The 26,855-nt window shown below is 47.5% G+C and overlaps 1 protein-coding gene across 3 annotated transcripts in view; it reads right to left on the reverse strand.

The window, feature by feature from the left end:
- Positions 1 to 277: 277 nt before the first annotated feature.
- Positions 278 to 26,855, reverse strand: part of ARHGEF40 (Rho guanine nucleotide exchange factor 40) — a 39,676-nt gene continuing 13,098 nt past the window's right edge. Inside the window, exons 3-20 of one of the 3 annotated variants that reach the window (XM_082196608.1) lie at positions 24,901 to 26,695; positions 19,238 to 19,358; positions 18,163 to 18,268; positions 17,417 to 17,515; positions 16,345 to 16,461; positions 16,075 to 16,173; positions 14,239 to 14,366; positions 12,745 to 12,862; positions 11,197 to 11,798; positions 9,939 to 10,185; positions 9,333 to 9,419; positions 8,182 to 8,406; positions 7,715 to 7,876; positions 6,667 to 6,829; positions 5,378 to 5,530; positions 5,173 to 5,279; positions 4,561 to 4,614; positions 278 to 3,812 (exon numbers count right to left, since the gene is read on the reverse strand). In XM_082196608.1, coding sequence (XP_082052734.1) covers positions 4,576 to 4,614; positions 5,173 to 5,279; positions 5,378 to 5,530; positions 6,667 to 6,829; positions 7,715 to 7,876; positions 8,182 to 8,406; positions 9,333 to 9,419; positions 9,939 to 10,185; positions 11,197 to 11,798; positions 12,745 to 12,862; positions 14,239 to 14,366; positions 16,075 to 16,173; positions 16,345 to 16,461; positions 17,417 to 17,515; positions 18,163 to 18,268; positions 19,238 to 19,358; positions 24,901 to 26,695 — 4,368 coding nt within the window. In that variant the 3' untranslated portion in view covers positions 278 to 3,812; positions 4,561 to 4,575. Of the gene's footprint in view, positions 3,813 to 4,560; positions 4,615 to 5,172; positions 5,280 to 5,377; positions 5,531 to 6,666; positions 6,830 to 7,714; positions 7,877 to 8,181; positions 8,407 to 9,332; positions 9,420 to 9,938; positions 10,186 to 11,196; positions 11,799 to 12,744; positions 12,863 to 14,238; positions 14,367 to 16,074; positions 16,174 to 16,344; positions 16,462 to 17,416; positions 17,516 to 18,162; positions 18,269 to 19,237; positions 19,359 to 24,900; positions 26,696 to 26,855 lie in introns of those variants that run through there. The other 2 variants (XM_082196607.1, XR_014213205.1) reach the window with 2 other exon arrangements.

Here is a 26,855-nt window from a genome sequence, read left to right on the forward strand (position 1 = left end):
CCGCATGCGTATATCTGCAAACTTAAGCAAGTAGTCATTGCTTTTAAAGGAGTTGGTTGAAGAAAGCCTTTTCTCCAGAATAACCTCCTCCAAATCAAGGAAAAAATAGAGAATAGTGGGAGTAAGATATTGAACCAATATTAAGCCCCTCAAGGGCAAGTGAAATCGCCCTAGAGATAAGTATGTTCTGCCTTAAGCTGACAGAAAACCCAAGTTAAAAGTAGTGGGAAAGCAACTAATAGGGTAGCCCCTGCAACGGAAGAACAGAAATGACTAATACAGTTCAGCATGCTTTTTATATAAAATAAGGTCTTATTAGACAAACCTGACTGATTATTTTGACAAGATTACATGTTTGGCAAAGGTAACCATTAATTTACAGAGACCCAAGGGGTTTGCTTAGTACCTTACATGGCTTAGGTTCTTGGGCAGCAGTAGCTAAAAATCACTCTTCAAATGGGTTAAAATTAGTTTGTTCCCATCATATTTTAATTTTCCTATGAACACCTGTGCAGCTTGCACAATTTTTACTTCTTTGAACCAGCATAGCTAGAACACCATATCTTCCCAGCCAGCAGAGCAGCCATTTGGAGAACCCTTTCAATGGGAACACTTGCAGTACCCGTACTTTCTGCTTTCCTTGGGCTTCTACCTTCCCCAGGACCAACCTCAACTCCAACTTACTGTTGCCCCTTCCTCACCTTTTCCATTTCATAACACTAAAAACAATGTTGGTAATTTGAGGCCAGCACAGGTAAAGAGTTGCAGGTGCTGCAAAACTCAGGGCTGGAGCTTTGGTTTTTGAACCCACACAGAAAATGCTTCTAATTGTGAAAACAGTCCCCTACCATGATACCTTGAATTTTGAACCCACATCAGTTTACAGTAGCTAGACTTCACATACAGCAGGTGTGGTAAACTTATGTATGGATTGTACTGCTTCACACTGGTGCAGGCAGGTGCTCATGTGACTAAATGTTCATCCAAATACAATTCCCTGTGCTTTGAGAACTAGTTTCTGAGAATGCCTACCCTTCTTCCTGTCAAGTTTTCTGTGTGCAGGGAATGTTATCATGGAATAGCAGTCATGTAATCCAGACGCTACATATGATGATGGCAGTGCCGTGTACAAACATGAAGCTGCCCAGTAATGTGAGAAGCACATGATTTCAACAGCAAAAGGAGTGAACGGGTTAGGACTACCAAGCGTTCAGGGAGATAAACCACAGTCAGGGGAGGGTTCTGCACTTCTTACCCATTGACCACTTTTGCAGTTAAACTCAACATGTACACCTTTTCAAACATAACAAGAGCAGTTCCATGTTAAAACACATGAACCATTCATCATGTCTAGTTGGTCAAATGGTACACCCCAGACACAGATTTACTACCGTACATACTGTTTTTCAAGAACTAAGTCTCATTTGTGCCTGCTGTGCATATTTGAAGCTGCTTTTCTGCATTATATTTTACTTCAGTGGTTAGGTCAAAGCACAAGCTAGCACCAGCCTCATCAAAAAGTGGTTGTAAATAGAGAGATTCATTCCAATCCAACTGGAGGGAGGGGGTTGTAAAGCCACAGCCCTATAGTGGCAAGTTGGACAAAGGCATATATATCAGTGCTCTTGACATACATGGGGCTGATGAGGATTGGTAGGCCAGTACTTGAAAAGGTTGGGAGAAGAGGTTGTAGTTAGCAGCCACTTTCAGTGTTCTGTGTGAAAGAATTCCTACGTTTCCTTACAAATCTCAAGAACTGCCTGGCCTGTGCACCATTCTGACATTACAAACATGTCTTCCATTATTACTGCTTATCTTTTGCATTTTTTTTTCTGGTTCCCTATTAATGTTTGTTTTTGAAGCAGTATAGTCCACACACAGTTAGTTGGATTGAGGCCACCTTAGTATCATAATTATTATTTATTAAATTTCTATACTGCCCTTCATCTTAGGCTCACAGAGTGGTTTTGCACTTAGTTGCTGTTGAAATCAATGTGAAAAGTTGATTACAACTCCTGCTGATTTCAGTGGGAACTAAGTGCCACTAACGTAGTCTCTATACACCCAAGTGAGTTTTCTAACTCTTTTTCGTGTGGGCAGGAGGAGTGTGTGTGATTTCTATATGAAATGCCCCAGGTTTAAATCCAGCACAAGACCTGCCAAAGAGAACAAGTTAGCTGAGCAACTCAAGTTACCAAAATCAGACCAAAGGTAGGCCATTTGTATCCAATAGAAGAGTCTGAATGAACAAAAACACCACATATTCAGCCACCTAACACAAAGTATAGCACCAATTGTTAGAGATCAGTTCCTACAGTTCAGATTCCAAAATGTCACAGACATTGCAGAAGGGTGTTTGCAGACCTCCAACAAGTAATCTAAAAGAGGCAAAACACTCTTTCACAGCCCCTCTGTTTTTTTCACTTGACTTTTTCCTCATACAGTAAGCCTGCAACTTAACCACATTTAACTTGTGCGCATTCAGCTTCACACGCTTGGTAATAATTTTTTTTTAAAAAAATTAAAGGGAGGCGGAAAGAGGGTAGGCATCTAGGAAAAAAGACTTTGGCAATTCCACCCACCATTGCACTCAAATGTGTTTTGACTATACGTGACTTTGGCTTTAAATGCGATCCCTGGAATGTAACCCCCACATAAGTTGTAGGCTTACTGTATTCATAACAATGTGGTAACATTACTGTGTGCAGAGACTTATCATCTCAAAAACAAACAAAAGCAATCAAGGGAGGGGGGAAACTTCCCCAGGTGCAGCAGAATCACGATACAGCCCTCCTTGGATTCTGTGTCCTCAGACTGCAAACACATGAATGTGGGGAAGTAAACTTGACCAAGTATTCTTACTTGTCAAAACTCTTTACATATTTTAAGGAAACAGCACACCAAGGAGATGACTTAAGTTAGAGCCCTTCTCCTCGGCATACTAGTTTTCTTTATGTGGGGGTATGCAAACACGCTACCCTTCTGCAATCTAAAGTGGTACAGTCCTAGGAGAGCTGTATTATGTGAACCTCCATAACATTATGAATATTGCTGTATTATGCCTTTCCTTTCGGCTGGGGCTGCCTCTGAACTCCCTCTCTGGATGAAGGTGGTTTTGTGTCTTATAGTGATTCACCATGCAATCCAGACCCACCTTCTCCTTTTCCTCTTGGGCTAACCTGGACATGGTTTGGGGAGTGCATACTGTAGTTGCTTAGCAACTGCAGCCCAGATTCTTCCTTCCATCTCCCATCAAAATGATCCGAATACCAATTGGGCAAGAGATTGGAGCTGTGATCAGAGGCAGGGCACCAGGCAAATGAGTAGTTCAACACTGTCTGGAAACCACCCCACTCGGTCAGCGACTCCACTGAGTTTCCTCCTAGTCTGCACTTTAGTTTGGATCAGCCCAGAGCTCATTGGTTTGGCCTTCCTTGCCTAATACACAACCATTTCACTACCAACCACATCAGCTTGGTCAAGAATCTCCAGTATTTTGCAGCCCGAAAAAATGGTGGAAAAGGCACTGGATGGGTACTGCCAGGAATAGGACAGAGCCATCCCTAGGTAGACTGCAGCCCGTGTCTGGGTGTTCCTGTGGGATGGTAGCAGAGGGGGGTGAATGGGACAGCCATCAGGAGCCTTGGTAGGAGCAGGTCATAGGACTGCTTGACATTAGTGCCCATTCATGCCCCATCTCCAAGGTTTGGTGGGGCTCAGACAGTTCTGTTCCCAGAGTTCCTGGGGTTTGAGTCCTGCCTTCCACGGCTGCCTGGGGAGAACAGCTTCCGGTGTAGACTCCACACCCAGTGCTGCAAAAGAAACAGATGGGTGAGTGTCTAGATACAAAGAAAGACACCAAGCCTCTTAGTTTTTTCTGGCTATCCAATACTCGACAAGTTTCTAGTTCTCATGAGCCAAATTTATACATGATTCTCTGCAACCCACCCTGGTCTAGTTAAATATAATGCATTATAAGCTCTGATAGGGACAGCATACAGGTGCTACTTCCCTGTAAAAATAAAACTTAGCATTTTGTAGCTTGATTTTTTAAGTATTTAGAGCACTTCACCTAGATTATCTCCAGGTTTGTTACAACAGCCCTACAAGGTAGGTCAATATTATTTTCCCCAATTCGCACAGGTGGGGGGATGAGGCTGATAAACGGCAGTCACCCAGTAACACCATGCTTGAGGTGAAGTTTAAATCAGTGACTTGCCAGTTCACACTGTTACCCATTAAATTATGCCAGCTCTGTAGGGATTAGATTAATTTTAAACAATTGTAGTAGCAGTAAGACAACTGAATAGCCAGTGAGAACAGCACACAAGACAAAGAGAAGCTGCAGGATGGTGAAACACAGATAAACCTGGACAGTACAGTCATACATGTAACAGGGATGGAGTGAACTTGAGCAAGTAGTGTGCCTGGAAATAAAGGCTCAGAGAAAGACATGGGGGAGTGCCATGTGCTGCACTTTGGGGAAAAGGTGACAGTAGTTAGGTAAAGAGGTGGGAGGGGGTTGCACAAAGGCAGAGAAGTTTGGCAGGGGCTCTGTACCTGGCCGCCATGGCCTCAGAGTGGGGTCACTGGTTCGTCGGCAACGCCAGAGCTCTGGCAAATAAAGAAAACATATGAAAGCCATCAGGGATGGCGTGGTGAATCCTGGTGGGGAAGGGAGGGGGGCAAGGGTGGGACAGGAGGATTGCACTATCACACACACAAAAGCACACAAGACTTCTGCCCAGGCGCACACAGCCACTGGGTTACCAGCACCTAACCCAGAACAGCATGCCCCTGACCCTTTTCACAGCAAGGAGAGATTTGGTAGAGCCCCACTGGCGCTCTTTCACATAAGATGCTTCCCAAACTTAGTGCCTATTTAAACAATCGGCAGAATCAAGTGATAAAAGGGTGGGGGGTGGGAGTAATGAGCCTAGGGTGTGGATACCTTATTTCTATAGGAAGTTAGCAAAAATGGGGCTGAACTCCTCCCGAGTGCGCTCATTTTGTCTGGATAAGGGGAACCATTTGAACATGCGGCTCTTTCCCTGCTGGCAGCCTGAACCAGTGCACTCCAGGAAGGGCTTTACCACATGATTCAATTGTATAAATGGACTCATGACAACAGACACCCTCGCCAAAGAGCCATTGGGTGTTGTGTACACTCACCGACTGGGGGTGCCCCAAAGCAGTGCTGCTGCCGGGCAACGATCCTCTTCCTTGCCTAGGTAGCTCTTGGTGGCTTGGGGAGGGTCCATCGGACTCAGACGTCTCGGCTAAGGGGAGCAGCAGAGAAAGGTAGGGGTGAGTGCAAATTTGAGCAGCAACGCTCTATGAGAAGGCAGGGAGAACAGATGGTCTCGTGGGCACTCACCCCTTGGGATGGGCTTGACATCCAGGTCCCATTCCTCTTCCTCAAAGTGGCCGGGTAACGACAGCCCGGGAGGGGCCCCAGGACTAAGGCCGAGAGGGGCCAGGCGCTGGGCAGGGCAGGAGGATATGCTCATTGAGACAGACGGATGGGCAGCTGAAGAGAGGGAGAGAAAAACATCCAAGGCATTCTTCTTAAAAACTGCTCCAAGTGCTATCAGTACCTTCAGCATTCTCCCATCTCACCAAACAGAAACATCTTTCTGGCCATTCTCTATGCTAAGCATTAGGTATAGCATGGAATATTCAAAGGGCTATGCCCTACTTCCATACTATTCACACACATATTATGCACATGAGTTCATTTTCCTTTTTTTTTTTTCTCCACAAAGAGAGGATAGTGCTCAATGAGGTTATGTGTTGATACCTGAGTTTTCTTCCAGCGGAGGCTGGCTCATTATCGCAAGTGGGGCACTGCCCCATGAATCTCAGCCTGCCCACACCCACCTGTCTGCCGCCTGATAACCAGCCCAGGGAATTAGTGGCACAATCCACCAGCCATCAAAGATCCTTTCATACAGAAAACAGATCTTCATTACAGTAAATGAGAGAAGCACCTCAGAGGAGTGGGGCAGGCCCTACTCTGACACCTGGGCAGGACCTTTTTCTACTTCTCCCTAGTTTGCTCAGGAATATTAACTGAAGTGCCCACAAGACCATCTGTCTACATGTGTCCATCTGTACACCAAGATCTCCACCAGAGAGTCTTCTAAGGGCTCCCCTGCCATCTGAGGCACAGCAAGCGGCTGTCAGGGAAAGAGATTTTTCAGTGGTGGCATCCTTGATTTTGAAATTCCCACTCCAGAGAAGCTTTTCTGCTGCTCATGCCAGTGTCATTCTGGCAGCACACAGAGACCTTTCGATTTCCCCAGATGTCTAGTGCTCCTAATTCTTGCTGGACTGTTTTATTTTGTGCTGCATTGCTACATTCCTTGCCTTTAGCTTATTTAGATGTTGAGAATGTATTATTCTCTGTGTGTTTTATCCCTTTTTATTGTAAGCTACTGTGATCATTGTAACTACAGCAAGGCAGACAACATTTCATAATAAATTAAATAACCATTCCTCTTTGGAGAGCAGTCTGTGCTCTTGGCCTTTTGACTATTTTCACTGAGAGAGGAAGAAAATGAGGAAGAAGATTAAGAGCTTGTTAAAGTGAAGTAACTGTCTGCACAAACAATGCCCTGATACAATTCTCATTCTGCTGGGACAATCTCTTAGGTAGCCACATACCCTGTCTCCATAGCAGTTGGGCTATAACATTTGTCCATTGATGCTTCACTTCAGCAGAGGCTGCCTGCAGTGTGTAGGCCTGTCGGCCTGGTCCACGTCCAAACCATAGCTCAAAGCGTAGCCCACTAGGCCCCACACTTTCTGTCAGCCCCATGGATGCTGTCTGTGGAAGAAAGAGAGAGGATAATGAAAAGTTAGGATAGGGCCACCTGCAACAAGAAGTAGGAAGTCTATGTTCAAGAGTGACCTGGTTCAGACATAACTGAGCCAAACCATGACTTTCTGAGTAGAGAGAGTGGTTGTGCCCTCCCTGTGGAATGCCCTCCTGTCAGATGTCAAGGAAATAATCAACTACCTGACTTTTAGAAGACATCCAAAAGCAGCCCAGTATAGGGAAGCTTTTAATGATGTTTTACTGTGGTTTTATAATTTGTTGGAAGCTGCCCACAGTGACTGGGGCAACCCAGTCAGATGGGTGGCATATAAATAAAGTATAAGTAGTAGTAGTAGTAGTAGTAGTAGTAGTAGTAGTAGTAATATAATAATAATAATAATAATAATAATAATAATAATAATAATAATAATAATAATAGCAGTGTATGGTTTTCCAGAAGGGAAACAGCTACTGCTGTGCTCCTCCTCTAGTCCCACTGCACTGCTGAAAGCTAAGCAATGGTTAGGCTTATTAGCATGTTGTCTGAACCCAAGCTTCTGGCTTGTCTTGCTTCAGACAAACCATGGTTAATAATCCAGGCTTGTTCTTGGTGTATTATGTAATGCCGAACACCTGTCTTTGCTAAATTCAGCTTTCTTGAATTTTAATCCCATTCAGTGTTGCACTGGCAGTTCCTTCCCGCTTTGTGCCCTATGCAAATCAGGGATGGGGATGTATATTCCACCAAACAGGTCCAACAGTTCCATTCCAAGTAACCATTATTCCATCCGTTTATGCTGCAGGAGCCTGTCTTATGTGCCAGTGCCCTCCTTCCCAAACCACGCAGCTCATGACTCAAGGAAAGGAGCTCTCATCATAGACACACTTCCGCACCTGCAAGGCCTGTTTGCAGACGTAGCCGCCCTCGGGTCCCTTGCACTTGGTGAAGAGCAGCAGCCGCTCAAAGAGGAAGACATGCCGCTGGCACTTACGTCGCCCACACACCATGGTGAGCTCGCCACGCTGCAGCAGTGGCCCTTGTTCCGATAGTTTCATCTGCAAGGAAACAGGAGGGCTGATCAGAGTCATCTGGCTAAGGTCTCCCACCCCCCCAGCCACCCCAATCGCAGAAGTGGTCAAAAGTGTCACTTGTCCAGTTTCCTCGTGTGTGTTCCCACTCAGTGTCCTGCACAGAGATCCCACAGTGCAGCAAGGGCAAAACCTGGCCATGGGCAAGCACCAGAAGACGGGGATACCTGGTTTGAGTGAGGGACAGGCAGTAGGGGAGGGAGCAGCGCATGCACAGGGAAGCAGCAGGGAGGATGCAGCGCTGCATGCCAGGGGAGCGCCCATGCGCTCACCTCGCAGCCCCGGATCTGCTCTGCGGCCAGCAGGTCCCTGCCTCGCTGCTCCTGGGCCTCCAGCAGCTGCTGGGCCTCCTGCAGGGCTTGGCGGTCAGGCCCCCGCTCCAGCTCACATTCGCGCAGCAGCTCACCCAGGAAGCGCCGGTACCGCTCCAGCTGCTCCAGGGGCACACGCAACGTGTGCGCCGTTTGCCCATCCTCACGCAGCTCTGCCGGGCTCTTCTGCATGGAGGAAGAGGAGAGAAAAGGCAGCTGAGCTGGGAGCAGGGCAACAAGATCTTCTGCAGAAGTGATGGAACTCAAGGCACTCAATCTCTTGCCCTTCCTTCACCCATCTGCCACAATACCCTGGACTCCTGTTGTTGAGCTGGACGATGAGGGGTGGTGGGAGGCACCAGGCAGCGAGCCCCCAGGGGAGATCCCAGAGGAAGGCTCAAACCCTGGGGATTGTTGGTGGGACACTGAGGAGAGGTCAGAGGGGGAAGCTTGGGAAGAGAGGCTGGATGCTGAAGGGGCAACAGGGTTTAGTGAACAGGAGGAACCTGTGACAGGGAGCAGTTCAGACTCCAAGGCTGAAGCATCCCAGGAGTCTCCCTCTCCGGCTGCGACAAACTTCCCTCCCCCCTGGTCTCCAAAAACTCACAGGATAATGATGAGGGCACAACAGAGACCAGAGGTGCGCAGACACATTTTGAGACTGCTTGGGAAGCATCTGGGAGCCCTAGGAGGGGGTGGAACACTGGGACCTTCAGTCCTGGCAACTGCTCTATAGGGGCAAGACCTGTGGGGACGTGTTGCTGAGTTGTATGCAATTTCCTTGAACAAAGAGTTAACTTCACTGACAGCTGACTCTGTCTCTTTGCTCTGACCTGCATCTGACTCCAGCCTTGACAACTGTCTCACCCAGAGTCAGAGAGAGACTGAAAGGTGCACAAAGTTTTCAAAACACCCACATACAGAGGCCAAGCTCCTCACAAATCAGATGGCTGCCTAGTTGAACATCAAACTCCCGCTAAAGATTAGTGCCATGGAAGGATTTCCAATAAGTGGGTCGTAAGAATCTATTGTAAGAGAAAGCTATTCTATCAGCAACCTACCCACACAAAGGTCAAAGTTAAAACTCGGTCCCCTGCGGCCACAGATCTTACCTTGCTGGTGGTTCGAAGCAAAGCTAGGGCAGCCTGGAACTTGTGGTGCTCTTTGGCATACGTGGCATAAAGTTGAAGCTTATCTCCCTACAGAAGAAGAGAGAGAGAGAAAGAAAGAGAAAGAGAGAAATCCCTCATTCATCCAACTGAGCAGGAGGCCAGACATAAGGCTGCTGCAATGAAACAATGTGAAATCTAGCTCATGTGAGGGGATTATTCCTTCTCTTCCCAACCCACCCCCATTTCCTTTAATGGGAAAATATGCCCCAGAGGCGAGCTCAAAGGACAGAATTGTTATCTCTCCTTCTTTTCCACTGGCCCTGTTGTTGCTTCTTTCAACAGAGGTTCAATAGGCATTAATTGGGCAATTAAATTCCCCATCATTTTATCTGTGTGCCAGGAAAGGCTTCAGCTGCTACATTCCTATGTGCCAGAATGGTAAAAAAAAAAAACAGGAGCAGAGCTAGTTTGGTTTTTAAGGTTGTTTTCATTCATCAAAAGAAGCAGACCTTCTGCAGCAGGCACAAAGGGAAGAAGGATTTTTCTGTAAGGCAACAACACCAGTGTGCAAGAACAAAATGATATTAGTTGTGGGGAGGCACTCACATGTCGCAGGAAGCAGCCCCCAGCACGTGACGGGTGGTTCATGCACCCCTCCAACTCGCCAAGGAAGTAGCTGGTATGGAAAGCCAGCAACTGGTCCCGCAGGGCCCGGAGAGCACTGCCCAAGCACCTCAGTTCGGCCGGCCAGGCCTGTCCCCCAGGTTCTTGGGACAGAGAGAGGGGCTGGGCAAGGGCGGTCAAATACTCCCGCTCACACTCCAGCAGCTCAGCCAGAAGTTGCTGTTGGACCCTGAGGAGAAAGGGGGAGGTTGGAAAAGAATCACACACCCCTCCCCACGGCTCTGATACAAGGCCCATGTCTACTAGGATTGAATTAAATGGATCTTATCCATTGTATGCTTTTTGTCATTTTTACATCCACCACTAAATAAGCAGCGTGTGAGATATATGTGTGTGTGTGTGCGCGCGCGCGCATGCGTATGTGTGTGTGCGCGCGCGCATGCGTATGTGTGTGTGCGCGCGCGCATGCGTATGTGTGTGCGCGCGCGCCAGTTACTGTATTTACCAAACACTCTGTGCATAGAAATGATAAAAAATACACACATATATTTCTACATATACACAAACATGCACATAAAATAAAACGCAATACCAGTTCCAAGCCACTTGGCCCTCCCTGAACAATATAGGGTAGGTGGGTCCTGTGAAATGAACAGTTTTGTGGGGTGTTGGTGGCGCAATACTGCTGATAATATAGTGCTAGCAGATTGGCTAGTGTTGTTGTTGTTATTTTATTAAATTTATTGGTCGCTTTTTCTTTGCCAAAGGGATCTCAAAGCAACTTACAACCAAAACAAACAAACAAACATCCACATAGATACCTTTTTAAAAACCCCATTAAAATACTACACTAAAATGCTTTAAAAACACCCCACCCACTCCAAAGAGGCCTGGTTCAAGAGAAAAGCTTTTGCCTGGCACCTAAAGATATATAATGATAGCACCAGGCTAGCCTTCCTGGGGAGAAGATGGCAGATCAAATGGCAGACACATGAGGCCTAGCGCACAAGCAGCTTCTCTGTGCATTTTAATACATTTACGAAGAAAAGCTTGACCATACTAAACATTAATTCACGGGAAAAGAGGGTCAGGGTGCCATTTAGATTTTCTTGAGCTGGGCCTGGTTGCAAATCTAAGTTTGACAGGTTCAGACTACTATCTTCTCAGCCCCAATCATACCCCTGGGGTAACACAAAGACCGTGGATGGAAAACCTCCCGCATGTACCCTCCGCTACTCACCCAAGGCAGCGCCTTCTTTCCGTGCGAGGCGTGGCCCCCCAAGGTGCTTCTGCAACGTGGGTCCCGCTACGGCTCAGCAGCACATGCTCACGGGGAGAACAGCTCCTATCTGCCAGCTCGCGGCTGCTCACCTCCAGGCCGCGGATGTGCACGCTGGGGCGGCCAGGGTCACTCAAGGCCCGCAAAGCCAGCTGGGAGACGGGGGACAGAGATGATTTGGGGCTGCTGGGAAGGCCCTGCCTCTTCTTGCCATTCTCCAGGACGCCGCTTCGAGTGGGAGAACAGCAAGGCGAGGCCTTGGGGCTGGGGTGCGGCTGGAAGAGGGAGGTCAGGCTGCAAGAGGAGCCAAATCTGGACCCCAGGCCCCAGCCGTGCTTGGGTGAGGAGGAGGCACTGATGCTGCAGGCCCGAGGCCGTGGGGCACAGCCAGCTTCTGGCACGAGCTGCATCCTTCCTGGGGACTTGGGGCTCTGCAGCAGTGTCCTCTCCAGTGATGCCCCCTCAGCCAACCCTACGACAGGCCTCTTTGCTTCCCTTTTCTCTTCTACACAGTGGCCAGTAGATTCAAGATGGGCCTTGTTTTCCAGAGTTTGCTCCTGAGCCTGCATAGAAGCGGGAGAGAAAGAAAAAAGTAGCAAAAGCTTGGCCAATCCCAGGAGGCTGCTCTCTGTTGACCTCGCTGTTTCTTACATAGCCAGTGTACAAATTCCACTGTAATTTAGGGTCTTTGAGAGCCCCTGAGCATGGCAGTCCCATTCCACACCCCCAAAATGTGGAAATGTCAAGGCAAGCAAACTCAGAAATCTCTCCAGCTGCATCTGATCTTCTTGGATACTCTGTGCAAAGTGGAAATACTATCAGTGGGTCAATCCTGCCACCCTCTAGAGCTGGCCCTGGTTGCCACTTTAAAGGCCCAAAGTCTTTAGCTTCTGCACAAGGAGAGGTGAAATTCTGAACATGAGATTTTATCATCACAGCATCTCTATAGTCTCACCACACCTCTACCAATACCACAGTTGGTATACCTATCCTGTTTCTGCAACCGCTGCATTTCTTTCGCCTCCTCAGAGCCCCTTCAGACATGGTTCCTACATTTATCCCCTTCTTTCATCACCTGCCTGAGGAAAACAGAGCCCTATAAAGCAATGATCTGTGAAGCTCCTCTCATCCCTTTCAACAATTCCCAGCAGGATCAAGACTCATGCGTCAGACTTGACTGTTTGTAAGTGCATTGTCCTTTTAAAAAAAAAAAAATGTTTTTAGGCCTAGCATCTCTTCCTAACGTCATCTGCAGAATTTCTTCAGCTTTATTTTTATAATTCAGTTCTAGGAACAGTAATAATGAGTTTCAGAGGTAAGGCCCAACTTGGCCAATGGTTAGGGATATCAGGAGTTGCAGTCCTAGTGATGTCTTTAAGGCTCCTTCAGCTCAATTGCCAAACACTATGAAAAAGAAGGGAAACTTCTCTTCGCTGGTACCAGCTCTGCCAAAGCCCCGAAGGCTGCAGCTTTCCCCACAGACACATAATGAGGGACTTTAGGAATTACCTGTGCATTTTCCCGTTCCTGTTGCAGCACCTCCAGGCGCCGGTTGCTGAGCTGGACCAGGCCATGAAGGGCCTCGTCTACCTCTTGGTAGAGCCTGGTGGCAGCCACAGCCTCTGTACTGCAGGGGGAAAGGACACACACAGTTACTCTGAGCTGCTGCATGAAGCAAGGAAGGAAGAAACTGGCGTGGGCCAGGCTAACGCCAGTGAAGGCCGAACTGAACGTGACCCACTGACGGCCATTCTGGGGAACAATCCCCTCCCACTCGACTATTTTGCTTTATCTAACAGAAGGGTCTCTCTACTTCAATGAGAGATGCCAACGTGTACAAAAAGAGGGTTCGAGGAAAGTTTGGATGATAAAAATCTGTAGAAAATTCTTTACATGGGACATTCTCCCTGGGCGGAGAGGGACAGGAATTAGCCCTCACAGGCCAATGGCTGCATACTGCTGCAAGTCTTTTTACTGCTCCAGATCAGCTAAAATGTTGCTGCTTTCCCACCCCCACCTTGTGTTTCAGAGATCTTAGGAACAAGCTACCGTATTTTTCGCCCCATAAGACGCACCGGCCCATAAGACGCACCTAGATTTTTTGGGGGGAAATAAAGGGGGGGAATTTTTTTCCCCAGGTGCGCTGCGCTACACCAGGAGCTTGGGGCGTGCGGAGCTCAGCGCGCCCCAAGCTTCTGCATGCCGGCAAGCAGTCCGCTAGCCCTGGGAGAGCCGCGGGGCTCTCCCAGGGCTAGCGGATCGCTGCGCTACACCAGGAGCTTGGGGCGTGCTGAGCTCAGCGCGCCCCAAGCTTCTAGGTGCGCGCAAGCAGTCCGCTGCCGCCCCAAGCCTCGCGCACCCGGTGGGACCTCCTGCCGGGCGCGCGAGGCTTGCAGGCATTCGCCCCATAAGACACACCCCGATTTCCCCTTCATTTTTGGAGGGGGAAAAGTGCGTCTTATGGGGCGAAAAATACGGTACACGCTACATATATCAGGGGCTGTTTTTGACCCAATGGGCACATTTCAAATGTTAAGGGAGTGCTGGGGGGCACCAGTCACAAAATGGCTGCCATGGAAGGTGGGGTGTCATAGTGCAAAACAGATGCCATTGCGCAGCATGACATAAAGTTAGAGAGAGACCCAAGAACAACTTCATGCTTACAATGGGAAATCAGCTATGTCTTGCTGGTCCTGGTGATGCAGATCACACAATACTGATTACACACACACACACGCAATGGAAATCAAGCTTCTAAGCTACCTTCCCTGCCACCCACTCACACACCAATTAAGCATCCCCTCCAGATACGTAAGCACATAACTGCAGGATTACTCCAACACACAGGAAGGTTAATTGAACAGCAGTGAAGTGTATTATACAATAGCTTTAAAAGCTATCCACAAGTGCTGTTGTTATTTTACATAACTCTGCTACAGAACAAATGGGAACAGGGGACAGAGGGAACTTTCTGCTATGATGCCCTGCAGCCCTGATCCTCACCTGCAGGGCCCCAGGGGGGGCAGCCGTGCCAGCAAGGCCCCCCCACGGCGCTGGAGTTCCAGCAGGCGCGGCTCTGAGAGGAGCTTCTGCATGGTCTCTTGGTGCAAGGTGATCTGGGCCGACAGTTCCTACAGGGGTGAGATCCTAGCAGTTAGGACAAGGCAAAAGGAATGGGTTGGGGGATAGTGGAATGGGAATTCTGACTTCGACGACAGAAAAGAAACTATGGCAACGTGGTAATGCTGCATACCAGCGCTGACATGACTATCATAATAACTAGCATAGAACAAAACAGCACAGCAACACAACCAGTCCTGACTCCTCCACCCAAATTGTTTATTCAGAATTCATCCTGATATGTTTGCACCAAGTTAATACAGTGGTGCCTCGCAAGATGAAAAGAATCCGTTCTGTGATTCTCTTCGTCTAGCGTTTTTTCGTCTTGCGAAGCAAGCCCATTGACGGATTAGCGGATTAGTGCTATTAGCGCTATTAGCGGCTTTTAGCGGCTTATCTGCTGATCGGATCAGCTGATAAGCGGCTTAGCGGCTTAGAAAAAGGGGGGAGGGGGGGGAAACCAGCAGGAACTCGCAAGACATTGTCGTCTTGCGAAGCAAGCCCATAGGAAATTCGTTTTGCGAAGCACCTCCAAAACGGAAAACTCTTTCGTCTAGCGAGTTTTCCGTCTTGCGAGGCATTCGTCTTGCGGGGCACCACTGTACAGAGGTTTGATTGCATCCAGTCTTTATTGAGCATTCATGCTGATTTGTTTACGGAGCAGTTAGAGATACAGTCAAACCTCGGATCCCGAACACCTCCATTTTGGAATGTTACGGCTTCCAAATGCAGAAAACCTGGAAGTAAATGTTCTGGTTTTCAAACTTTTTTGGAAGCCGGACATCCGACGCAGCTCCACTAAGTGCAGGAAGCTCCTGCAACAATCGGAAGCCGCGCCTCAGTTGTCAAACATTTTGGAAGCCAAACGGGCTTCCAGAACAGATTACGTTCGACAACTGAGGTTTGACTGTACTGGGGGGGAAATCACCAAAGTCATGCACATTCTGTGCTTTAAAAACGGGGGGAGGGGGGGCATTCAGATCCTCAGTAACCCAAATACTGAAGCAAAAACCCTGGTTTCTACAATGGCCAAATAATCAAGCAAATTTGTTGATATTCACCTTACTTTGAATAATTTTTACAGCCGCTGCTCATCAAAGGGAAGAGCAAAGAGATACACAAAGTGGTGAAACCTCACTTCCTGACCACTAGAAAACTTGGTCAGTTACCCCAACCCTCCACAGAAAACTAAGCAGCCTGCACTCTGAAGTGGTACAACCGAGATGTAGGTTTATTTAGTCACTGTCTTCATTTTTTTCACCCTTATTACTGTAGCAGTACACAAGGGAGTATCTGCAAAAAGATTCCAGTCTTTTTTAGCATGCCAAGCTGGAGTTTCTCCACACTATATGATTCTTTCTAGGACTAATGCAGAATACATGAATTACATACAGGCCTGAGGCCAACTGAACCAAAGTTCAGTCCCATCTTAGTGTCCCCAGCGGAATGGTTATTCTGATGCTTTCACAGTAGGTAAGGCTGCATTCCTATGCACACTTACCTGGGAGTAAGCCCCACTGTACTCAATCGGGCTTACTACTGAGCAGACATGTCCGTATCTTATTTAAGACTGTAAGTCGTAACAACTATAGAACCACAAGTGAACCAGAGAAACGTACAAGTCCATAAACAGAAGTATCAGACATCACAAAAACAAACCAATTACTTGCTATGCTCCTGCACCCTCATAGTCTCTGGAGAACCACCACATGAGTTTACCTCTTGACTTGACGCTGTTCCCACTGCTTCAAGGTGGGCACTGGCCTCGCACACAGCCTCTAGGACACTACGGCAGAGTGACTGCAGTTGCTCAAGAGCCTGTGCAGAGAGAAGAGGTGGGGCAGAGGAAGATAAGTACCACAGAAGTGCCGAGCTGGAATATACATGAAGGTCACCCAGAGAAAATGCCTTGTGAGAGAAGGAGGAGTCACAGTGGATGAACCATGTGCAGAAGCACACAAGATCCATTCCCTTGATAATCTCTCTTACCTGGTGTTCCTCAACCCATTTGCGTGCTGAATAGTTCAGGGTCCCTCCTAGTGTCGGAGTCAGCTGGTCCAAAGCCACATAATGTGGCAGTTCAGGAAGAGAGAGAACTCTGACCTCCTGTGGGCAAAGGAGTCTATTAGGTCAGAGGCAATCCTGCCTCCTTGCATCAGTGCCTAACCCCAGTCCCTTCACCACCCACCTTCTGCTCCAGTCGTGAACCCTAGGTCCAAGATAGGCCCAAATTAACATTAGAGAAGAGACGGGCAGTCCTTAGCTATTTATAATTATCACACACGCATACACACACACACACACACACACACACACACACACACCCCTTGGAAGTACAGTTATGTATGACAAAGTACAAATTAAGTTGTCTCTTTCAGTGTTCTCTCTGCAGTATTTTGTCATGTTTATATTCCACTATTTTTATTCTGCATACAGAGTGCTGGCTGGGGCTTAGGAGGCCTGGATTCAAATCCAATAACATCCAACTTGTTCTTCAAGATTACAGGGTTTGGGTGGGGCAGGAGAGGCTCTACTCATTGTTCCCATGAGCATTCCTGGTACAGGGGCATGCAACAGGGCCTTCTCTGTGGTGACACCCCAATACTAGAATGCTCTCCATTTGGCGGTACATTTTTCCTCCTTCCTTTATAACATTGAGGCACTAGCTGAAGATGCTTCTGCTAGGCTTTTACAAAACCAGTAAAGTTGCTTCAATACCTAACAACTACATGTAAGGTTTTTTGTGTTTTAATGGTTCTGATATTTTAAAATCATATTTGGCTATCTGTTATGCTTTATTTATTGGAAGTACTTTTTTATTGTGCATTGCACTGGGATCCCTTGGGACAAAAGGTGATTCAGAAATGCAGTCAATAAGTGACCTTCCCCCCTTAGCCATGAAGTTCACTGGGTGACCTTGGGCCAGTCACAGTCTCTCAGCATAAGCTACCTTACAGGGTTGTTGTGATGGAAAAATGGGAAGAGAGGGGGCTATGTACACTACCTTGAGCACCTTAGAGGAAAAAGTGGTATATAAACAATAATAAATAGGAGAATTTACCGCAGCAGGTTCCAAAGCCAGCTCCTCTTCATGGGGTACAAAACGGTCATCAGGTGGCAATATCACCAGCAGCTGACGGATGGGGGCTGGAGAACTCTCCTAAAAAGATAAAAGATTTTGCTTTATGGAGGCGTATTTGCATCAGGTTTTCATAAAAGAGGAAAAAAAGATGGGAGGTGGTTCTGAGATACAGGCAGAGGGAGAAAAAGTTGTGGATTAGGGAAGAGGAGGGGGCCTTGGACATAGGGCATAGCCACAAGAGCTGCAATGTTCTGTGGTACGCAAGAGGCAACAAGGGGTCACAGAAGGGGCTTCTTAGTAGTGGCTCTCAGACAACGAAATGGAAAAGCCAAAGCGTTACCATATTGCTACCCCATCCCTCCTCTGGGTGGGATAGAAATTTAATTAATAAAGTAATATATTCTCAAAAGGGTGGAAAGCTTTGTTGTTGTTTTAATCCAGTACCATTTTGATGTCCAGGGCAGAAGAGTTGGTGATCACTTTTCATTATGTAATCATAATCATCGCCATGATCATTACTGTTATTATGCCATTATACATACCTATCCTAAATATGGAAGGCTGTGACAGTGAGCACCCTCTCCTCCCCCCCTTTACATTCTGAAGATATTGCCATAATAAATTATTGCTGCATCAGTAAAACCCACAGCCTATCTACTGAGAAACAGGAGCAGAAAACACAAGGACACAGATACAGAGCTCCTACAATCGAGTCAGGAAGATACCTGGAATGTCCTAATGGCCGGCAGCAGCACAGGGGCCTGGAGGGCCCAGTCATCCACCTGGCTCAGGTCCAACAATAGTGTCAACCCACGGGCCTTCAGCTCTTGCCTGGGACAATTGTGGAGAGAAAAGGGAGAAATGGAGCTGCAAAGTCATCAAAGGGGCAGCAAAGTCAGTGTGCAAAAGCTGGTCAGCATATTTCACTTGTGAAGGGCTTCATGGAGGCATAAGGCTTATATTATCCTCACAATAGGCCACAGTTGTACAGATGAGAAAACTGAAGAAATTTCTGTGTATATATATATATATTTCTGTGTACTATCATTAGTACACACAAGGCACAGGAGGAAATTCTTTGTTGTTAACAATTCCAAATTAAGAAGTAGAGAACTGACAGCAACTGTGCACTGAATGGTACTAATTAACATCATGGTGTTCAAAGCGCTCCACATACATAATATCAGCACAGTTTACTGGCCCTTATAAGTTAGGCCTGTATTATTATCTCCACAGATGAGGAGAGGGCGGTGGGATCTAGTGGCTTATTTAAAGCAGCGATGGGGAACCCGAGGTCCTCTGAATGCAAGCTGGGGCTGACGGGAGTCAGGAGTCAAAGAGCAACAGGAAGGCCACAGGTTCCCCATCCCTGGCTTAAGGCCATGAAATGAATTCATGGCAAGATATGAACTGAGGGTGTTTTTTTCCAGCTCACTGCTCATGCCCTTAACCATGATGCCACATTACCTCATGAAAACACTCACACTTGGCGCAAACAGTGCCTCAAAGGCACTTTTTAGCATCATGTGTCAAAGCAACTTTAAGTTACAAATTTAAGCCAATTTGACTGTTAATGGCTTTCCAAAGCACTTTCTGTTGGCTTGCTATTTTATGACGATGCTGAGGAGAATTTACTGAATTTTCCACCTTTCTTGATGAATTTATTTTATTTTTCTTTGGAAAGAAATCCTGACAATCAGCCTCACTCGGAGACTATTTACATCTGTTTACTCAAGCCGACACACTTTATCTCCTGCCGGGTCACCTTGGGAGGAGCTGCGTCTTGATGTAGAAGTTTACCTGAGAAGGGAGTACAGGTATCTCATGGTATTGACTAGATCCGTTTGTCCTGGTGGCAGCTCATCCCGAAGAGGCTGAGGCACCACAATCAGCAAGGGCCGTCCTGACCTGTCCATTCCTCCTGTGGAGAGAGCATCAGAAGAAAAACATGAAGTACATTTGTCCTGGAACCTGAGAAAGCTCCTGGTCCTGATTCAAACAAACAAGCAGGTTAGCCACTCAAAATCCAAATTTCATTGACTCCAGACTTCCTTTTCTTGTGTTGCCACCCAACCCCAGCTGCTCAGCTACTGAGAAACAGCAAACAACAGTAAAAAAAAGAGGGTTGCAGCTTCAAGAACCTGTCAAGAAAGATGAGGGGCAAAAAAAGCATTTGGGCCCTCTGTTTCAAGGCAAGCAGGAATTTGGAGCGAGGTCTGACAGAGCTTTTCTTCTTAACAGCCCTTTTTTCACTGGGAATAGCAAGGGATAGAAGCCTTTAAAACCACTACTCTAAAGTGCACAGTTTTAAATGAAGACCTTAGCAAGCATTTGAGGATATGGGGAAGCATACGTTCTGATGGTTCCTGAACCCTTTTGATGCCAATTGAACAAAATGATGGCAGGCATCACAGTGAAGAAGAGCTGGGAAGGGGGAATGAGGCTTGTGAAATGTTATTTCTAAGGGCTGGTTAGAAAGGATCTGTGGGCCAGATCCCTTACTTGCCACAAGGCTGTGGAACAGCCAAGGGGTCTGATCCAGTTTAGTCCTGACTCGCAGTTAATCCTTGTTCCCTTCTCTGAAATCACACTGAGCTTAGATGCCACTCAAATCCCCACCATATAATTAAATCGTTCACACATTGCAGTTCTAAAGTGTACACCTTAAAGTTTAAGTACGTATACATCTCAAAACGCAGCCTGTGAATGAGACAAAACACATGCTTCCCTCAGAGAAGCAAACTTGGCTGCAGCACTTTGCCAAGTATACAGATGGCTGCAAACCTTGTTTTTGCTGCATGTTAAGAGTGTGGAAAAGCCCAGATGCAACTATATCAATGAAGAAGTGTGCTATGCTTGCATGCTAAAGCAGAGACAATACAAGATTAAAGAGGGTAGATTTTAGCCATTGCCATATGCAAGCCATGCCTATTTACCAAACCAACACAAATTTTTATTTTTTTTTTAAATAGACTATTACAGGAAGAACCCCTGAGCTCATGCTCCATAAAATAGTTACTGCGCCATCTTGCCAGGGTTATGTTGCCTTTTGGGGTTGGAAAAAAAGCGGTAATTTCCTACTGATTGAAAAAAATCCATTTCCTACCAGTTCCTATAATTTATTTGCTCCATAACAGCAAACACACAGCACAAAGGCCTAGATCCTAAGTTGTTAGAATAAGAGAGTTCACAGAAGGAAAGTTTCTAATTCCTGCCTTCGCAGAAGAGCTACATAAAACCCTCCAAAAAGCCTAAATGGAAGCTCAACCCCCCTCCCAAACAATGAAAGAATAGAGCTTGAATCCTAAGATAATTTCACTTAAAGAAGTTCACATAGAGAAAGTTTTCCCATTCCTTCCTCCCTTCTCAAGAGGGAGCATGCACACACACACACACACACACGACCTCAATGAAGCCTTTGTGAGGTTGGCAGGTGGCTGCAGGTAAGAGGAAGGGACAGAAAACTTTATTTCTATGAGCTTCCATAAGTTAACTAAGGATCCCTCAAAGCCATAGTATGCATTGTTCTTTTTGGGTAGAGGGGGATATCTCCAGATACCTAGACCCTGAATGTTCCATACCCTGCAACATTTCTCCAATGAAAATAGGGACGCCCTATTCCATAATAATAATTTTCTATTTATACCCCACCCATCTGACTGGGTTGCTCCAGGCACTCTGGGCAACTTCCAACATATATAAAAACATAATAAAACATTAAACATTAAAAAAAACTTCCCTATACAGTGGTACCTCAGGTTAAATACTTAATTCGTTCTGGAGGTCCGTTCTTAACCTGAAACTGTTCTTAACCTGAAGCACCACTTTAGCTAATGGGGCCTCCTGCTGCTGCCACACGATTTCTGTTCTCATCCTGAAGCAAAGTTCTTAACCCAAGGTAATATTTCTGGATTAGTGGAGTCTATAAGCTGAAGTGTATGTAACCTGAAGTGTATGTAACCTGATGTACCACTGTACAGGGCTGCCTTCAGACCACTCAGGGGTCAGATAACTCCATACCCTGCAAAATTTCTCTGATGAAAATAGGAACATCCTAAGGAAAAGCAGGACATTCTGGGATCAAATCAGAAACTGGGACAGCTTTTGTAAATCAGGGACTGTCCCTGGGAAATAGGGACACTTGGAAGGTCTGGTGTTTGCTCAGAAATAGTGTAAGTGTTCCACTTTTGCAACTTGCAATTGCTTTGCAGATATGGAAGTTGTATCATTCATAACTGACAAAATTAAGGCTGTTTAAAAGACACTCCCCACCCACCTTTCATTGTTTTCCTTTAGGAAAATCTTGCCAAGCGAGTTACCTTTTTCTTTAAGCTACCTGTTCTTGTAAACACACACCCAGATGGTGACACACTGTCACTGTAATGGAAATTCTTCCATTTCCCCTGCTGCTGTATTGTGTGCTGGGATATATTGCCCTACACCACAGATGGGGAACACATGCCACCCTCCAGATGTTGCTGGATTACAACTCCCATCATCCCTGATCTTTGGCCATGCTCGCTGGGACTGATGGGAGTTGCAGTTCAGCAACACTTAGCGGGCCAAGGGTTCTCCATCCCTGCCCTATACAAATGTAAGTTCGCCCTACAGGTCTTTTTCAAAGCACTGTTGTGTTGCACGGAGGAACACATTGTCATCACTAAGCTCATGTGCTGTGGGAAAGGGCAGCAATCAGATCCCAAAGTTCTCGTCCTTTGCTTCCTCCGAGTCTTCTGCCAATGGATGTTCTTCTATCGAAGGAAAAAGCTTTCCAACAGAGGAAGCAAGAACTTTGGATCCAGCCCCAAAGGTCTCTACCACATCAGTTGAAAGGAAACAGCATTTCCCCCTAACCTCAGTTTAGATGGCTCTTAAAATGGATTAGATGAACGCAGGGGGAAACAGGTCAATCAAAGGTTATTAGCCACGAAAGCAAAATGGAACCTTCATGCTAGTGGAGCAGTTTAGCTCTGAATACCAGATGCTGAGAACAGATTGGGGGAGGGGGGAGATATTGCCTAGCACAGCCTGCTTTTGAGCTCCCAAAGGCATCTGATTGGCTTCTGCTGAACATGGGATGAATGACTAATTGCTGCTCTGGACTGTTCTGATAGGGCAGTTCTTCGGACAGCTCAAATAACCCCCCCCCACACACACACTGGAAAAAGATGGTGGGGGGCTCTCTGCCCACTTCCACTGATATACCAAGTGGCCATGCCCCGCCGCCCCCAACTCATTCAGAGTGTGTCAGGAGGAGGCCTAGGAATACAGTGGTACCTCGGGTTAAGTACTTAATTCGTTCTGGAGATCTGTTCTTAACCTGAAATTGTTCTTAACCTGAAGCACCACTTTAGCTAATAGGGCCTCCTGCTGCCGTGCCGCCGGAGCACGATTTCTGTTCTCATCCTGAAGCAAAGTTCTTAACCCGAGGTACTATTTCTGGGTTAGTGGAGTCTGTAACCTGAAGCATATGTAACCTGAAGCGTATGTAACCTGAGGTACCACTGTACCTCAAATAGAGTTCTCTCTTGCTTGGAGAAGTTCTATGCAAGTATAGCAGTGCACATACAGAGTTCCTTTCAACGTCCTGTAAACATATATGGATGGCATGGTAAACAGAGTGTGAAGCTAACCCACATGGCCCCTGCCCCATGTTCTTTCTGTGCGTGGAGGGTCCTCTGATCCCCCTCTTATCATCTCACTGGCATACCAAAAAGCTAAATTGGAAGAGGGAAAAGGATGAGGCAAATTCAAAGAAAAGAATGGCGCTTAACCACATGTTCAGATGCACTGTTACTTCTGATGACCAGTTTGTTAAATATACAGGGATCCTAAAGAGTGCCACTAATATTATGCCTTTTTGAAGCAGCTCCTCCCTTTCTCCTCCCCTGTAAACATTCCAGATTTTCCCTTCCTTTCTGTCCTGCCTTTGTTTACGCTTCCCTTTAGTGACTGCCCTCAGGGAGGTCTGCCTCCCATTTTGCAAGCCACAGGCCTCTGCTAACGTGATCAGGCTCTGGTGTTATTTTGGGTTGTGTCTTGTGGCTTTGGGTTAGGGAGTGGTTTTTGCAAACTGCTGTGATGTGGCATGTGAGGAGGTTTGTTTTGCTCAGACCTTGTGATGTTGAGGAAGATGGCAAAATGTGGGCGAAAGGACAGTCGGTTTGGGAAGCCTAAGGAGACTAGTTTTGCAAAGATCTTACGCACAGTCAGACACAGGCTGCAGTGTGCAATGGCTCCTTAGGTTTCCCACTCATCAGAGTACCTCCATTCCAATCCATGCTTCCCAAGCCTATGAATATTTACTTGGAAGTTAAGCAGTACTGCATTTAATGGGATTTGCTCTCATGCAGTGTGCACAGAATTCCAGACTTGGTGTTGGAATCCCATCCCAAGTTCCCAAGGTGGAAAATCCAAAGGGCACTTCCACTGTTCTGCACTCTGATTAATACGGGGCACAATCCACTGGAGAATTCTTCTGCACATGCCCCACTGAAATTAAAAGAAGCTGCATAATGGGCTCTCGCACAGCTCCTACTAATTTTAGCCAGGAGGACCAGTTGGTCGATTGTGCCCTGTGGGCCAGACTTGCTTGCCTCCCACTCTACCATTTTCAATGGCAACCAAAATCTATGTCTCCAGGTGGCCTTCCCTCACCTGAATGCACCTCTGAGTTAAGGGCAGCTCTGAACCAATTTTGTACCTGTTTATGGTTTTCTCTTGGCACTAGCCTCACCCAGCATCTCTGGCACTACTTCCCCATCCCTGCGTAGTGGAGAAGGGCAGAGGAGAGACAGAGGGAGTAAACATTCCAGGGACAGAAATGCGCTCCAACAACTTGGGAGTGCACAGCCTCCAAAGGAGAAAAATGATAACAAAAGGGAAAAGCCTATCCATAGTGGCAAGCCATTTCTTAAAACAGAAAAGGTAAAAGCAGGAGGGATCTATGTGGCTCGCTGCAGAGATGTCACAAGCATCATCCAACACGTGGATCCTCGCAATCCATAATTACATTTAACACGTAGATGGTGCTTTAATTGCAATAATATTTGCAACAGCCCTGTAAGACAAAGCAGTTTTATTTTACCTGTAGGACAGATGGGAGTGGGCAAGAGCTGAAAGATGATGGCTTGTCTACCCTTACCCAGTGAATTTATGGGATCCTTTGCAACAGCTATGACTTCCTCATGCAAAAGCAGCTTTGCCTGGGGAGATGCCTCAACTGGCTTAAAACCAGCTTTTGATTGTAGCATGAGTGGATAAGCTAACCAAAGCCTCAGTTTTCCCATTTATAAAATGAATATAATCCCAACACTGTATTCCCCCACTGTTGTGAATACAGAAGCATAGGGGGACAAAGTTTTCTGCACATCCTAAGGGTTACAAGAAGGACAGAACAAGGCAGTTTCAAATCCTGAAAAAATGACTATCTGAACCCAATACAGCCTTGCTTTGTCACTTACCTGTTAGAGCAAAGACCCCTGACAGCAGAAGCACCCAGTCTACAGCCTGCCCGAGATGAACTGCAGCACGGTGAGGGGAATTCTGTGTTTCCTCTGCGCCCTGATCAGCTGCAGTACTTAAGTCTTCCTCTCTCCCATCAGCACTTGGCTCCTTCTTCTTTGGCAATGGGATCAACGTCGCTTCTTCGGTGCTAATGGGGAGGCCCTGTTCTCCCATACAAGGCCCTTCAGTACCATCCACCCCTTGCCCTGGAGGGCTGATGCTCTGCTCCTCTCTGCCAACTGCAGGTCCATCAGCCTCAGCAGAAGCAGCTGGATCTTCGGCATAAAGACTCGGGCCTTCTCTGCCGATGCCCCTTCCGCTGGTGCCAATGCCACCATTGCCGACAGAAAGAGGGCACTTTTCTGCATCACCCTCTGTCTCCCTGGTGTCAACAGTACATTCTCCAGTGCTAGCAGCCAACTCACTGGCACTGACAACCTCCTCTCCGGCGACAAGGCTTCGATCCCCAGGGACGCTACTTCTCTCCTGGGTGCTGCCGCAAACTGCGATGCTGACACAGCAGTCCTCGATGCTAGCTGCTTGCTCTTGGGTGATAATTACAGCTTCTGCATTCCTCGAATCCTGTTCCCTTGTACCAACAGAAATTTCCTCTTTCCTGGGCTCTTTTATATCAGTAGAAGCTGCTTCTTCTTTGCTAGCCAGATCAACCCCCTGTCTAATTCGTCCGCCACCTCCTCTCCCGGCCCCCTTTTTCTTCCTGCGGTTTCCCTTGGAGGTGCGTTTTGGTGTGGCTGCAGCCGGAGAGTGGTTCTCATTGCTGTCCTCCTTGGAATGAGCAGGATCATGGTGGACAGTTCCTGGCACCTCAGCTTTCCCTTGTCCTGTGTCCTCAGTGGCAGCAGCAGCAGCAGCAGCAGCAACAACAACATCAAAAATGGCCGCCCGTGTCTCAGTTCCAGAGGGGCTCTGGTTTTGCTCTTGTTGCCCAGGACTCAAGCTCGCCACTTCCTGAGAGGCTTCTGATGCTAGACCCAGGACTAGAGTAGGATTTCCTCTCTGCTGCTCAACCCTATCCCCCCGAGCGCTGCTTTCTCGGCTGCACCTCTCCGCCTCCTGGGTTTTACAGGCCTGGCGCAAGGCAAAGTTCTCCCCACACCCAGACTTGTGGTGGAGCCAGGCCCGATGGCGCCGGCTCCTGCTCTTATTGTGCCCCTTGCGAGTAGGCATTGTCTGGATTTGGGTACCGCAAGGCTGTGGGATCCTGGGGGCTTGGTGCAGGGTGGGGCTGACCTCCAGGAGGTGAACGTATTCCCCCTCGGACTCCCGGTTCTCGCCGCCGGAATGGCGCCCGTCTCCAGGGCTCCGGGCCCCCAGGACCTCAGGAGGCAAATCCGCAGGGCACCGCTGGCCCACAATGAACCCGTCCTTGTGCACAAACTGGGGGTAGACCAGTTCCGGCCAGGGCAGGCTCAGCACCTTCTCTCCAGCAGCCAGGAGGCAACGCTCCAGGCGCCCCGCTCGGCGTTCCTTGTTGATGCCATTGAGCCACTCAACAGTGAAAAGGAAGGGGTAGGAGTCAGAGGACACAGGCAGCTCCTGGACGCCACGGCCCTCTGGGGACAGACATTTCAGCACCAGGCGCGGAGAGCACTCCCGGTGAGGCACCACTTGCAGGTAGAAATCGCCAGGGCAGAGGTGCTGCCAGGGCAGCGAGCCCAGCTGCACTAGGACCTTCTCGCGGAGGCACAGTGGCCAACCCTCGTGGCAGAACACAAAGCCACTATACTGAGCCTGCAACAGTGGGAAAGAGAGGCACAGAATTATATATGCAGCACTGCCTTGGGAGAAAAGAAAATTGTGCATCAAGAAATGCTAAGTCCCGTAACAATGAATACACTGCAAATTTGTTCATTTTGCACCATCTATTTTGCTTCTGCCGACCTCGCAGAGG

Source organism: Podarcis vaucheri (assembly GCF_965113315.1).
Source record: "Podarcis vaucheri genome assembly, chromosome: 13".
In the NCBI taxonomy this organism is placed as follows: Eukaryota; Metazoa; Chordata; class Lepidosauria; order Squamata; family Lacertidae; genus Podarcis; species Podarcis vaucheri.